Below are 14,194 nucleotides of genomic sequence, written 5' to 3' on the forward strand. Positions count from 1 at the left end.
TTAATCATTTATTTATTAAATACATGCTGGTGTGTTCGGCCACAACAAAGTTACTTTTCAATATCATAAAATGATGAAATTACCTAACTTGATTTCATATTTATTAATTAAGTCGCAATGGCTATGTTTTTTGTAGGGATGCTTAAGGACCAACAAGGAAGTCATAGATCTTTATGCTAATCAGGACCCAGTTGGCCTTATCAAACAAGGACGAATTAGATGGTTGAGTCATTTGGAACGAATGGGGGAGGAAAGGATAGCCAAAAAAAACTGTTTCTTGGACATCCAGGAGGGGCTAGAAGGAGAGGGAGGCCCCGGGTGAGATGGCACGACACTGTGGAGCAAGATCTAAAAGAATTGGGTGTAAGAAGATGGAGAAGAGCGGCCCAAGAGCGAAGTGAATGGCACGATTTTATTGAGGCGGCTAAGGTCCTTCATGGACTGTAGTGCCAAGGAAGAAGAAGAATGGCTGTTTTGATTATTATTATTGAGTCAAGGTTTTGGTCCTGTTGCTCAAGACTGCATTTATGCATTCTAAAATATAAGAATCATAGATATAGGCTCGTGCTACCCGCGGCGGCATTTTCAACATCTAAAGAGATGGTGGCCACCACTACTATTCTATTCGTTATGGTTTATGTTCAAAATAGCATTTGTATTACTGTGATACACTGGGAAAGTGTACATATAAATAAAAATGTACTGTAAATTAAAGGCAACTACTTCTTACCTCAAACTTGTCTTTGGGATAATTTTAAGTTGTCTTTTTTTTTAATTCATGTTTTTTTTTAAATTAAAGCAGTCAATATCCGCGGTTCCCTAGTTACAACAATTTCCATAACCGGACAGTAAGCTTACAAGCTCCTAGGAAAAGTAACTCATAGATTTAGCCACAAAGCGATACTTTTATTTACAATTGTAAGAATGAATTTGTACTGACGGGCAGCGCTGATATTCCTGGGCCGAGGTCTTGAAGTGCTTTCTAGATATGAGTTGGTTCTAGACTCACTGGTATCGCAAGTCCTGATGGTTGTAGAAGCTGAAAATAAAAATAATGGTAATTAGATTCCACTTTTAAGGTAACCGCATTATTTCCCCAATGGAGACGATGGATTAGCTACATCTTCGGGGATTTTAATGTCCCTATATTTATCACCCGTAAAGTGCACGCTGATGTAAAGACAGTAAGAAACTAGGTTTCTCTTTAACTTAGTGGACTTAATACCAACAATAGTTTAAATTAAGGATTCAAAATTGGCGAGGAATCGGTCGAATAAAAACAACAACTCGTCTTTTTGCTAACGTTTCGACAAATATATTGCCTACTTCAAGGCGTGGCTATACTGGTTGGTTGACTTACAGAAATCGTTTTCTGCTTTTTCATAATTGTTTCAATATTATTCAGGGTTATAGAAAAAAGTCCCTTTTTATTTTTATTTTTTAAATAAATATTTAAAAATTCTAACTTGATTTTATTTTTTAAAATACATATTTAAAAATACTAACTAACTAGCTTTCAGTCAAAGAACTACGCCATTCTCAACTCTCAAAATCCAGAATAATATTTTAACTATTATCTGTAAGCAACCTTTGCGGCGGCTATTTGGCAAATCCTCGAACAAGTAACAAAAAACACATTCGTTTAATTTTTAATCCAAAAACATTATTAATTTTTCTGTGAAGCAATTCCAAATTTAAAATCTTTACCTAACAAAGGTTATTTCCACACATTACATTTTTTCAAACAAAACAATCCGTTTTTTAAAAGCATGCTGAATTTAATAACTATTCAAATAGTTCAAACAAATATATATATATATTTATAGGAAAACCGTGAAAAATTCATTTTTTTGGTGATTTAAATAATTTCATTTACATCAAACGAATTACTTGATTGAAAAGTGGATTTAGGTTTTTCTAACAAACCAAACAAACTAAAATAATGGATTAATTCACGCCAATCAGCTGTATCCAGAAAAGAACCATTTGATGGAAAATGGTTGCTGAAAACGTGAGTATGAGGGCATCGTTTGATATGAGCTGGTGTTGCCGGTCGTGCGATTGCACAGGCATAAGTATTTGTAGACGCGGTTTGGCATGAAAAATGCACTATTAAAATTTGAGATTCTCCCTGACCCTCTACAGTTCAGTCTTTCAACAAAAAGATCCATGGTATTGTTGAACGCATATGAGTTCAAGTTAAAAAAAAAAAGTAGCCTGAATTTCCAGCAGAAGTGATTAACTATCAGAGAAGGTCTAGTTCCTGTACAGCCTGATGTTTTTTTGTACTTAATTCCAGCAGTAAATTTAACTGATGAATAAACAAAACATTCTGAAACTGTACGAGTGCGAAACGCACTGACTTTTCTTAATCCCCAGTATTGTGATTTTTAACATACTTACTATGCCTAGAGAAATTTGTATTAACTTTTTCAGATTTCTTCAATTTTTCTAAACGGAATTTCTCCAAAGCTAAAGACTCTAAGCTTAAAGCTTGCGCTTTCTCCAAATCCTCTTGGAATTTACGTTCATGGTCGATATTCGTAGAACTTGATCTGGACATCTGTGGAGAAAACAATGCACATTAATGGGGGTAAAAAACAAAAATATTATTTTTAAAAAATTATTGAAGTTTCTATAAAAATTCTGACCTACTTCATTTTAATCGCGTACAATTAATGAAGTTACACTGTACTATATATGAAATTAAACAGTGTCCTTGATAAGGCTACTTTTCAGGTGTTTTGAAATACAGACCTTAGAAAGAAAGCTATTTAGATAATGGTCATGTAATTATTAAGCTGTAAGGAATACATGCTCTAGCTTTGAATAAAACTAAATAACTACTTATTATTATTTCTTCCATTATAAATGGACAAAAGCAAATTACTCAAATGTAAAATTTACAATTCAAAAGATAAGTTTATTTGATTGATTATTTCTTTAAGAAAGCTGTGCTTCTTGGCCTTAGACAAATTAAGCCCCATCAGCAAATTAGCGATCAAAATCTCTAAATCAGAAGTCATTGAATGGATTTTTTAGTTTTTTAAATTTCCCCGAAAAGGTTTTTAAGATTTTCTTTAAACTTGACACCCTCTTAGCAAACATGTCGATTAATAATTTTTATTTAATACGTTTTTCAGAAGGAATAGGGACCAGGTTTGCCACATCACATTTCGGGCCTATAATATAACCATTAACCATTAACGAGCACGAAAATTATTGCTAACATATCAAGTTTGAAGAAACTTTCGTGAACAAAAGTGTGAATTTACAGAAAGTTTTTTGTGTCTGCGAATTTCTCTAAAACTACCCAAGCAGGTTTCTTGAAACGCAGAAAAAAACAATTCATAAAATCTATCAATTTTGTCAGTTAACAGCTCTCCACTTTGTTGTCGAAAGGTTACCACACGGGCCTAGTCAGTAATCGGAAATGGCACTGGAGATATGGGATGTGCTTATAACTATGCAATGCCACTCCCCCCTCTGGTAATTTCCTAGAGAAAAGATGATGCAGCTTCGTCGAGAACGTAACTTCGAAGATGAATACCAGAAAGAATGGAGCAGTGAAACAGTTTTTTCTGGCATAAGAACATGCGATCATGTGGTACACGGAAGGATCATGAACCCCTGAAGGAAATGGGGCTGGAATATTTTGACCAAGAATCACATAAGGAACCTATAAGGAAATTTCCTAGCATCTTCCAGGAGAAAATCCAAGCAACAGAAAGATACGTTCAGTTTAACCTCAGCGGATATTTTAGAATTTAGAAAGAAGATTTTAGCCTAGGATTGTTACTACCTATTTCTGAGCCGACAAAGGAAGTCTCTTAAGAGACCATTAGGGCATACAGCAATGGCGAGGACATGCACACAGCAGAAAAGTGTGGTCCAAGTGGCTGTTCGTTGAGATACTTTCCCTTCCAGCTGTGTTTATCTACTCGATCTTTCAGGTTGAAGAACAGGACTCTTCTTTTGTATCAATGATAACGTCGCCAGTCTTGGTGAGTATAGGCTTGGAATGAAATGAGAAAGGCGAATCTCTGGCGACGAATCCGCTGTTATGGGGCCTGAACCCATTAAGTGACAAATCTTTCCAAAGAAGCTCAGAAAGGAAGAGTAAATCTGTATATCTATGATCTGGACCCACCTTCTGACTCCGATGCAAGCGAAGTTCAGCCTTGGCAATTATAACCCGGAGAGATGCTGAAGCTCGCCTCGGTTTAAGTGAAAATATGTTTCGTAAGCAGAATAGTCTCCTTAGAAAGCATGGTCGACTTAGAGGCGTTTTCGTGATTAAACAAAATAAATAAAAGGGCAGGTTGCTTTATATCCAGTCGTAAGACAACTGAGGTTAAAGTCTTATCATAATTTTATACAAAAGCTTTGAAGGAAAGTTATCTTAAGGGATCCAGGAGCACGTAATTCGTTCTCAAAAAAATTGTTTGCGTTTTAGAACACTTATCCTCACCCCTGTGATGTTGAAAGTATTAATAAACATCTAAATCAGAAGACGTCAATTTTGAGAATTGTAGTAAGACGAAGTTTTGTCTGGTAACACCAAATTCCATTTATAGTAAATTCCAGTATTATTGCTGAATATTAAAATTATGAATTATACTTACATTTAAATTTTCAAAAAAAAATTCAAATAAATTATTTTCTGAAACTTCTTAACGTGTCACTCTTCAAAAAAACTTCGGTTTACATACAAATATCACAATAACTACTCACGCAGTTTTTTGACAAATTTTAAGAAAGTCTTTATATTTTACATGAAACATTTCAGTACGTTCACTACTTTTTTAAGGTATTTCATAAATAAGTTATTACATTTTTGGAAATTGCAATTGATAAACAGAATTCTAAAAAAAAAAATAAATAAATAAAAACGAAATTGGTTACGAAGGTTATGCTGAGCGTAACCTTCTCACCTTGCAATCCCACTGGAGCAATAATTAAGTGTTCAAACCTCTAATTAGGAAAATAATAATAATAATATTAATCTAAATTACCTTAAAATTAATAAACAATTTTGAAAAAATTGCATATTATATTAATTTTTACATTGCGCGGTGTTTCTCTACCCGTATTGTATTTCCTTCAATAATTCTGTAGTGTAACATTTTGGTAACCTGATGACCAGGTTGTTCCCTCAAATGTGACTATCAGTGTAACCTTCCACAACAGGTCTGTCAAAGAAAAATACATCATGAATTTGGGAAATGAAATAATCAGCTTACATTTTGGAAATTTCGCTAATTTCGTCGGGACCCACTATTTAAATATACAGGTAAGTACTGTAAATTTACTTATATTAATATTTAGTATTTGTTGAAGAATATTGCAACTTATTGGCTCAGAAATTTCGTTTTTCCGAAAAATTGTTTTCATCAGACGTTGTAAACAATGATACGTATTTTTTTATTTAGATGTTTGCTTTTGGGAGAAAAAAAAATCTAGATAATAGTAAATGAAAAATTTTGTGCATTTTTTACTTTTCCTTTTTCTGCAGGAAAGCGTTGTGATCATGTCAAATTTTCGATTATGAGTTTTCATCAGTATTTGAGGCCTCCTGAGTCCGAAAATTATATATTCATTCATATATATATTATAGTATATATGTAGGATTTGATCTTCGTCTTATTAAAAGTGCACAAAATAAACTTTAATATCAAATTGATTTAAAGAAACCTCTTATGTCATAACTTGAATTGTAATCTCTTAGGCATAAACTATGATACCTAAAACTCAGATGATGAGTTGTATCTTGTTTGATAGGGTAAACTGTATCCAGAATATATACCTTCGCTTAGGCTGACAAATATTCGTTAGATGGAAAGAGAACATTCTCTCAAGATTTGAATATTGAGCTCACCATTTAGATCTTGTACGGGAATTGTAGGCCCATAGATGAGTTCTTAATAGAAAATGACTACCTACATTTCTTGCTGTAAACTAAAAAAGGTAAATAAATGTGCCCCTATTAAATTATAAAGCAAAAATCTGCGAGCCCTCGCACGGTTCATACATTTATTTTTATGTAATTTAAGAATTTATGCGAAAGAATCACTAAAACCCCCAAAATTTATTCTCTAAAGTAACACTTCCACTTAACTGATTTTTTACAAATTTGAAATGATATTTACACATTGAATTAATGATTGTATTATTCAGGTAATGATGTTATACTTTATAAAGATTCAAAGGCATCCATTCGAATATCGCAAACCAATCCTTTAATAAGTAATAATCATCATTTTGACTTGTAAGTTTAATATGTTATTACGATTGAATAATACATGGTAATGTATGTATTGCTTAACTTGGAATCAATCAAGGCTTGTTATTTCATGTTTTGATGTTGCTCAAAGTTTGTTCAGTGTACTACGAGATTCGGAACAGTGTTCTCTCGTTGCAGACAACACTTTTCATCAGCATTGAGCAGTGATAGAGTTTCTGTTAAGTCCTATGCACTAACCACCTTCCTTTCCCTAAGGGATTAGGCTTCTTTTTGTAATGATAAACGAAACAGAAAGGATGCCGTTATGTGTTGAACTGGATGAAACCTTCTTCCAGTTGGATCACTGAAAATGTCATAAATGTAGTTAACATTGACCATATGACCCGTCAAATTTTGTGAAAAGGCATGTTGTTTTAAGGTCTTCCACGTAGAAGAATTAAAGGTTGCGCTAACCTTTGTACACTAACTTTCGGAATTTCCATGTGAGTGACAATTATGAAGAATCTGAACTTTCCCATAAGTTGAGGATTCTTAAGTGGTACTATATTGTGGGGCGAAATCTCAATAAATAGAGCATCTCGTATGATATGACACTTGTGTTACTCCAAAAAAACTAACAGTTTTTAATAAGTAGATTTCATTTACAGGAAGCTGGTTTTAGCTATGACAGTAATTTTGTACCTGACATCAATCCTGACGCATTATTTCGATCTTCAGAAAACTTGATAACGGTAAGTACGCCCTCTCTCCGACTTATTTAGTGAATAACTTTAAATAGCTACACCATGAGATGTACGTATCATTTCTTTGGTGTGAGGGAGTTGAGACCAAATTCACTTAACGACATCCCTTATATATAAGTAATAAGTCCAGTTCCAGCGTTTCCTTAAATTGTTTGTTTACTAATAGCTCACGCTGCTCTGGACTACAGATATGGTCTATGTTCTTTTATTTATGTTGTTTGCTTATTAATCACACTGGTCACATGTTCATGTCAACTAGACTAATATTATCATTTGTCTAGGGTGAACTAGTTGGCTATTCGCCAAGAGTTATTTTAGTAGATGATAATTTTAATGGAGACAAAATCGTAATTCCAAAATCATATGACACTGTGGAGAATTTAGATGAACATTCCGTCAAGTTTGAGGTAGAAAATGCTTTAAATAGCGATCTGACAAACCAGTCCAATCCATTTCTTGATGATGTGAGAAAAAATACATTTGGATCAGGTGAGAGAAATGTATCATCTGTGAAGTATGAGTTTAGTGCCCCTAGTTTTTAAAACATAGAGGAGCATAGTTCTATTTTCTAAACTGACCCTAAGTTGTACAATGTACATTGTACCACTTATAGTTCTAGTGAGTTATGTTTTCCCAATTTTCAGATTTCTCCAAGTCAAAGTGTATCTATAAGTCTCATTACAATTTGGAAAATGTGGCTCACTGGTCTGAATTCATGCAAATAAATTTGCATAGAAAAAGCAAAATTCTAATAGGCAAGGAGCTATCAAATTTAGCAAACTACTATCACTATGGCATCATGCAAACTAAATTAGAGGCATTATGGGATCAAATTGAAGATAGTATAAGATTTTTTGCTGAAGAGTGCCATAATTTTCAGGTAAGGGTCATTTTTTGAATGTTAGATATCAAGGTGTAAGAAAAGTCTGTGCGCTGTCCACCGTACAATTATAAAATGGTTTGTTTATTCTCTTATTAATTAAGCTTACTGCTGGAGAAGTTGACCAACATTTTCTTCAATTTGAAACAGTTTTGCCAAGCATATTTGTTGCGTACTTGATAATGAAGTAAGATGTATGATGTATGTATGTTAACATAAATTTATGTTATTATATATTTTACATTTATTTTGTTAATCTTCGAACTAAAATAAGTAAGTAAAGTAATTGCCTATTTTTTCAGGCGGGCTTTACGTCCAACTACCAATTAGGTGTCGTGGACGGAGGCGACTAGCAAACATACTTTACTGTAAATTTCTTTTTATTAACCTTCAAATAAAATCCAAGGCCTAAGACCGGGAATCGAACCCAGGACCACAATACATATTAGCTAATGTGGCGGCTTTAATCTTTGAACCAAAGAATGTTTCTTTTTACAATTCGAAGTGCCAAAATTTTACGATACCTATGGTATGGAAACTTAGATACTTTCAGTAAATAATTAAAGTGCAGTTTCTGTGTATATAAAAATATAGTGGCTAATTCAGTTTCTAGATGAATAATTTTCATAAGGAATGAATAATTTTGTATAAGGGAACTCTAAATAATTTTTTTACGAAAAAATATTGAGAGTTTCTCTTACTAATAAACATTTTTGCTATTCTCCGACTTGAGCACCATAATTAATGACGGTCTTGCTTACTGAATTAAAATTCATACTTTTTAGGAAAAAGAAATATATCCATTTTCTAAAAATTGATTCCTAGTGGCATTCAGACTTATTTTAACCTGCTCTTTAGATGAGAGGTAAATAAACTGTAGAAGTAAGCCTAATACAAATACCGTAGTATTTGAACTCTTTTATCACCTCAATACACTCGGAACCCCGTAAACATTTTTCGTTAAAAAATTGCTTCCACATTTCTTTTATTTATACAAATTATTTTTAATTTCCACATCTTGCAATAACCGTTCAAGGAATTGGTCATAAATTGTAACAATATAGGATCCGAGTTGAGCAGGACAATATCTCTGCGTACGCCAGCATCTTAATTTAACAATGTGTATCTACTACACCTCCTCCCAAACGGTCCTCATGTAGAGGTCAAATGTAGAAAGAAAACAGCAACGGGCTTAGCAAGCAACCTTGCTTTACCCCCATTTTTGTTGAAAATTCCTGTGATGTACTCTCTTTACACCAAACAGAAGCCACCAAATCGCTAAGCAAACTCTTAAATTATTAAGAGATAATCATTAGATTATCATTTTAGTTGAAAGACCCGAGTATGTAATTTTTAAACCAGGCTAAACCTGTCAATGGTGTTAAAAGCGGATGAAAAATCTACAAAAAACGCAAAAACCTTTTGTTTTTTATTCTGAAATCTGAGTTTAATCAAAATAAATAAACTAAAAATATTTTCAAGGTACGGTAGTTTAATTTGAAGCTAGATTGGGATTATCGAATAATTTTATCTTACGCCCATTGTGTTAGTCTACCTAATATTAAACCCGACTGCAGTTTACAAATGACATTAATTCACGAAAAATGAATAATAATAATGAATAATTAATAATATTGAATTAATTCCTCTGTATCTTGTCTTATTTTTAATACTTTTTTTTTTATAGCGTAATTAAGAAATGTTAAAAGGGTAGCAAAATCAACGGTTGAAAAAATGGCATTACCAAAAGTGCAAATTTCTTGAATTTGTTTTCTAATTTTTCCGAAACGAATTGATCTCTTTAAACTAAAAATTGAGTACTCACATAAGGATTTATCAGTTTTACTTAAAATGGTTTTTTGTAATTAATTAATTTTAGAAGGATTTCCAAGAGAGGGGGTAGTTTGGGTTTTTCACTTCAGTACAATTTTCACGGTTTACCACGCGTATAAATGAAATGTACAAGTTTCTTGAATTTGAGTTTGTTTAAAGTCGCAAAGTATTGTGACTTAATACAATGAGGTTTAAAGTTAGAAAATGTCGTATGAGTGTTCACGCCAAATTTTTATTAAATTAGATCCTCAAAATCGCTTGAATTTCTAGATTCCACCCGCTCTTTTTTTTTTGATCGTGTAATGTTCTCTTAAGCGATACAAGCATAAACTGGAAGTCTAAGGTCTAAGCATTATACATGGCATTGAGAGCGAACAATGCACTGACTTATGTTTCACTCAAGTATTACTTATTGGACTGGCAATTGTGTAGGTGCCAGACGCCAGAATAGGTAGTTCTCATACCAATTAGTTCCTAGTCTGGTGGATTGGCACTCTTGGCTAATCGAACTACATTCAAACTATTACCTTTTGTACAGGGATTTCAAATAGTTGGTGAAGGGAATACATCGTACGCTGGTATGGTGAATACAGCATTAAGTCACTTAAAGGATGAATATGGCAAAAAGTGTACGCTTTTTGTACCAACTTATAATTATCCTGAGAATATTACAGACACCATTGTTTCAACTTCATTGTACAACACTATATGCGGTTTGGCGAATGCGCAAGAATTTGCCGACTTGATTGTACCTATGAGCCTCAGCAAAAATTTGTGCCCTGTCAGCAATCAATATCGTAGTCGCCGTTTCAAGGACATCAAATATAAGGTATCATTTTGAAGTTTGTAATTAGTATCAATTAAAATTAAAAAACTTCAATTTTCCGTCTTTACTTTCTCTCATCTTACAAACAAGTAAAAAAAAGTTTTCAAGTACACTTTTTGAAGTCTCTTGAACATGAAAAAGTGCTTTTTACATATTACCTATGAAATTTTTCTAAATCAAAGACAGACAGGAAGCTGACTAAGGGCATCTTGCCCTTGGATTTCACGTAGCACTGTTTAGTTTTGCCAGCTGTACTCTATTTACTACTTTAAGTTGTATATTCTATACATTCTGTTGAGTCTGAAGTTTAATAAATGTTGCAGGAGTTCGACAAATATCAAGAGAGTGCTGTGCTAGCTGCAGGCTTGGAATTTCTGACCTTACCGTACAGACTCCGTAGTGAACTCACGGACGTAAATATGTCCGACTATTGTCTGATAAATGTGTTAAATCGTTGTGTGGTAACAGCTGGCCTTAAAATGCCATTTCCAATTTTAAGGAATCAAAATTTTACCCAATTTTTGGACAAATGGAATACACAATTTTTCGACAGTTTAAGTCCATTTAGTGACTTAGAAATGGATAATAAATGGTCCCATATATTGTATTTATCGTCCAAAGGGATTACACAGAGATATAGGTAAGTGTACAGATTTTATTCACCTATTTTTAAGGTTTCGGAATCTTAGGGAACCACGATAGCCCATTTTGGCAGTTCCGAATCTACAACAGCCTCAACTAAACTTCCTACTCCTGAGAAGCTTCTATATTTCAAGCATAAAAAAGCCTAATTTGGCAGCATTAAATATAGCTCCGCATCGACTGTTTAGCCGTTAGCGCCAAGCACAGAGTAGTTCCTACACTCTGCTAGAAGCATCTAAGCCTGGCCTTACCAGCCACTATAGTTTGTTTCTTATTGTTAAAGCTTGGTAGAATGGCATTGAGACAGCTAAGCTCCTTATTTCATAGCTTGTTTTCTTTTTTCTTATTGGTGTTCCTTATTTAGTACTTTGCTTCAGACAGCTTAAAAAAATGCCTCAAGGCGTTTCTCAATTTTTAGTCCAGCCGCCTCTGCTTAATTCATTTTCTTGTCGCAGTATTTTTTTTTCATTTTTTTGCATTTAAAACTGCGCTGCCCTAAACCCTGTTTTATAATTTCATTTTTTACCGCTCTTCAACATCTATGTTTATCCAATTTTGTTTACAGGCACGATACAATTACTAGCAGTAATGACAAAGAATGTATGGATTTATTAAACGCATTTTTAAACACATTCTATCCAATAAAATGTATTCGAAATTTTAATTCAAAATGTCTGTTTCGATTACCTTCAACTTTTCCAAATGTATTGAATAACAAGTACAATTTAACAAATCCAGAAAGGAATAATTATGGTAAGTCGAATTTATTTTTATAATTAGTAATAGGTGTAACAAAAGTCTGAGGTGCATTTTACAAGATCAAAATGATTTGTTTACTTTTTCTTTTTTTTTATTTTATTATTTTTTTTTTGGCGCATCGACTGCCGAGGTCATTAACACCCCTACTCATTTTGTGCTCCTCTCTTCTTTACTTACTAATGAAAAAATAGGCAATCATGTTCTAAAACTTAAACCTATCTGTGGCCAACGTAGTAATGCAGAAGAAGTATTAATGAGATGATTGAAGTTGTGTGGGCTGAAAGTTAGGACAGCGAGAGGCTCAGAATTCATATCTATTAACGAATGTCTTTTTGCGTGACCTGCGCGAGCTTGTGTTTACTTTTTTAAAGAGTGATCTTTTCTGATTGAAAAAAGGTTTAACCAGAGAAGACGCGTTCTAGATGCGTTGTGTTGAGTTAAATGAATCACGCTCTCGTAGTTACCCATCATAACAAGCATAGAACCATTTCTTTCCTCAAACTTTCATTTAGTTCTCGATTCAACTCAGCTATTTTCGGAAAAAAATACAGTTAAAAAAAAAAAAAATCTATAAACACAGGCTTTGGTTACACCATAGTATTTTAGACTAGACGTGCTTAAAAATGGCCTTAATTTTTCTAATTTTAACATTTTTATATCCTCTTCACAGGTCGAATTAGTGAATTTTATGGAATTGGATGTTTAATAAATTCAAGAGACATTGAGCAAAATTTAAATAACTTGTACCGGCGTGGTAAAAATGATGTTGGTAAATTGCAAATTTATGATGATTCCGTCAAATTTGAGTATAAAACTACTTTAGAGAGATTATTGAATTTAGCGTCGAATTATAGTGAGAGCTACTTATTATAAAACGAACTGATGTAAGGGCTAAAAGTCCCTTCAGTTTTACGAAGAGCTCTCTAAATCGCTTTTTGTGGTTCTTGACAATATCTGGGGATGTTTAAACCTAGCACTTCCCGAACCCATCCTTCAATGTAGTTCCATCAAAAATGGAACATTCTATGTTACAACGGGGAGTCTCATGGATATCCCATAAAACAAAAACTGAGAGAGAGAGAAATCTGTGACTTCTTCAAATTAACATTTTAAGATCTAGAACAATCCAGAGGAGCTTGTAATAGAATTTGAGAAGTCCTTTCTATGTCTGCAATTCTAGTGATAAGTTTACAATTACACCGATGAAGGTTGCTGCAAAAAGAGGGAAATACCCTAAAATTTAGTCATCAAAATCCTTTTTTTTTTCCGGTCTACAATTTTTCAAAGAAAATTATTAATTTTAGTGCCCTATTACTTTTCCAGATGAATTATTTTTTTTTATAAACCCATCTTATTGAAAAATTTATCACCAATATCTTGTTGTACTCATAAAACCACAATTAGTATCCACATTACTTTTCACATTATATATGGAAAGTCGTATTTTGTTCTTTTGGTGTGGGAGAGAAGGAAAAAGCGTAATGCATTTCAAAACTCTTCACCACCACACCACTAATCAATCGGCGGGTATGCGACAGTATCATAAAGAGTGAATAAATAAAATTGAATATATTGTGATAACTGTATTCAAATGTATCATTTATAAATTTATTTTATTAAAAGAAAATATGTGTTTGTACTAATGATGTAAGAAAAATGTCAGACATATTCTATAACTCTAACCCATCTCGGGCCAAAAAGTAAGTTTGTAGGGTGCCAGATTTGACTGTAACCTGATTCAGGAAAGGCTTAAAATTCAAATTTTCAAAACATGAACACATTTGATGCCACGTGAGCGACTTGCGTTTTACTCGTTAATGATAATCTTTGTCTATTAAGGGCCGAGGAAGATTATACTGCCACAATGGAATGTATGTGTCCTATATAGAGTCATGAATTATGCTTTCGAAGTTAGACCAAATCACAAGTATGACATTAAGTTTTACTTCAATCTTTCTCTATCAAACGACATTTACAGCTGGTTGATCTAATTTCGTTTTTGGTTTTCTGTGCTTTCCCTCACTACATTAGGAATTTTGGAAGCGGCATATGCTGCTTATAGCTTTCTTTATGTAGTGACCTAAAATCGTCAGAATATATGGTATTAACCTCATTCTTTCAAATCGCACAGATCTTTTCATACGTGATAAAAACATTAACTTAAGAAAGGGTGGCTAATAAGAGTCTGTTAGTAAACACACAAAATACTCTCCAGCATCCATAGAAACAACGCTCAGACTTCTCTTACAACTTGGTGTTTTATATCA

At 33.3% G+C, this 14,194-nt stretch overlaps 2 protein-coding genes across 4 annotated transcripts in view; one reads left to right on the forward strand and one right to left on the reverse strand.

Annotated features, from left to right (window-relative positions):
• The window catches only part of Pi3K68D (phosphatidylinositol-4-phosphate 3-kinase catalytic subunit Pi3K68D), a 25,614-nt gene extending 20,472 nt beyond the window's left edge, over nt 1-5,142 (reverse strand). Inside the window, exons 1-3 of one of the 2 annotated variants that reach the window (XM_074142997.1) lie at nt 5,016-5,142; nt 2,404-2,563; nt 941-1,039 (exon numbers count right to left, since the gene is read on the reverse strand). In XM_074142997.1, the coding sequence (XP_073999098.1) occupies nt 941-1,039; nt 2,404-2,563 (259 nt within the window). In that variant the 5' untranslated portion in view covers nt 5,016-5,142. Of the gene's footprint in view, nt 1-940; nt 1,040-2,403; nt 2,564-4,625; nt 4,920-5,015 lie in introns of those variants that run through there. The other variant, XM_074142996.1, reaches the window with a different exon arrangement.
• On the forward strand, nt 5,139-13,768 carry mst (misato mitochondrial distribution and morphology regulator). Of its 2 annotated transcripts, none has more exons than XM_074143002.1 (8): nt 5,139-5,293; nt 6,892-6,975; nt 7,269-7,476; nt 7,632-7,867; nt 10,239-10,529; nt 10,850-11,166; nt 11,734-11,921; nt 12,598-13,768. In XM_074143002.1, the coding sequence occupies exons 1-8, from the start codon at nt 5,213-5,215 to the stop codon at nt 12,798-12,800; spliced, it is 1,608 nt and encodes a 535-aa protein (XP_073999103.1). In that variant the 5' UTR covers nt 5,139-5,212; the 3' UTR covers nt 12,801-13,768. The 2 variants fall into 2 exon arrangements, with proteins under 2 accessions (XP_073999103.1, XP_073999104.1); XM_074143003.1 differs by lacking the exon at nt 5,139-5,293 and adding an exon at nt 5,805-5,967.
• Nucleotides 13,769-14,194: the final 426 nt, after the last annotated feature.

The sequence above is a fragment of the Rhodnius prolixus genome, unplaced genomic scaffold (genome assembly GCF_049639745.1).
Source record: "Rhodnius prolixus isolate KJV_2025 unplaced genomic scaffold, Rpr scaffold_12, whole genome shotgun sequence".
Lineage (NCBI taxonomy): Eukaryota > Metazoa > Arthropoda > Insecta > Hemiptera > Reduviidae > Rhodnius > Rhodnius prolixus.

Bases quoted from the DNA above. Each gene is read 5' to 3' on its own strand.
- mst (XM_074143002.1), top strand. From the start codon at position 5,213: ATGAATTTGGGAAATGAAATAATCAGCTTACATTTTGGAAATTTCGCT. The intron at 7,868-10,238 runs GTAAGGGTCATT...CCTTTTGTACAG, and splicing joins AAGAGTGCCATAATTTTCAG to GGATTTCAAATAGTTGGTGA. The intron at 11,922-12,597 runs GTAAGTCGAATT...TCCTCTTCACAG, and splicing joins TCCAGAAAGGAATAATTATG to GTCGAATTAGTGAATTTTAT.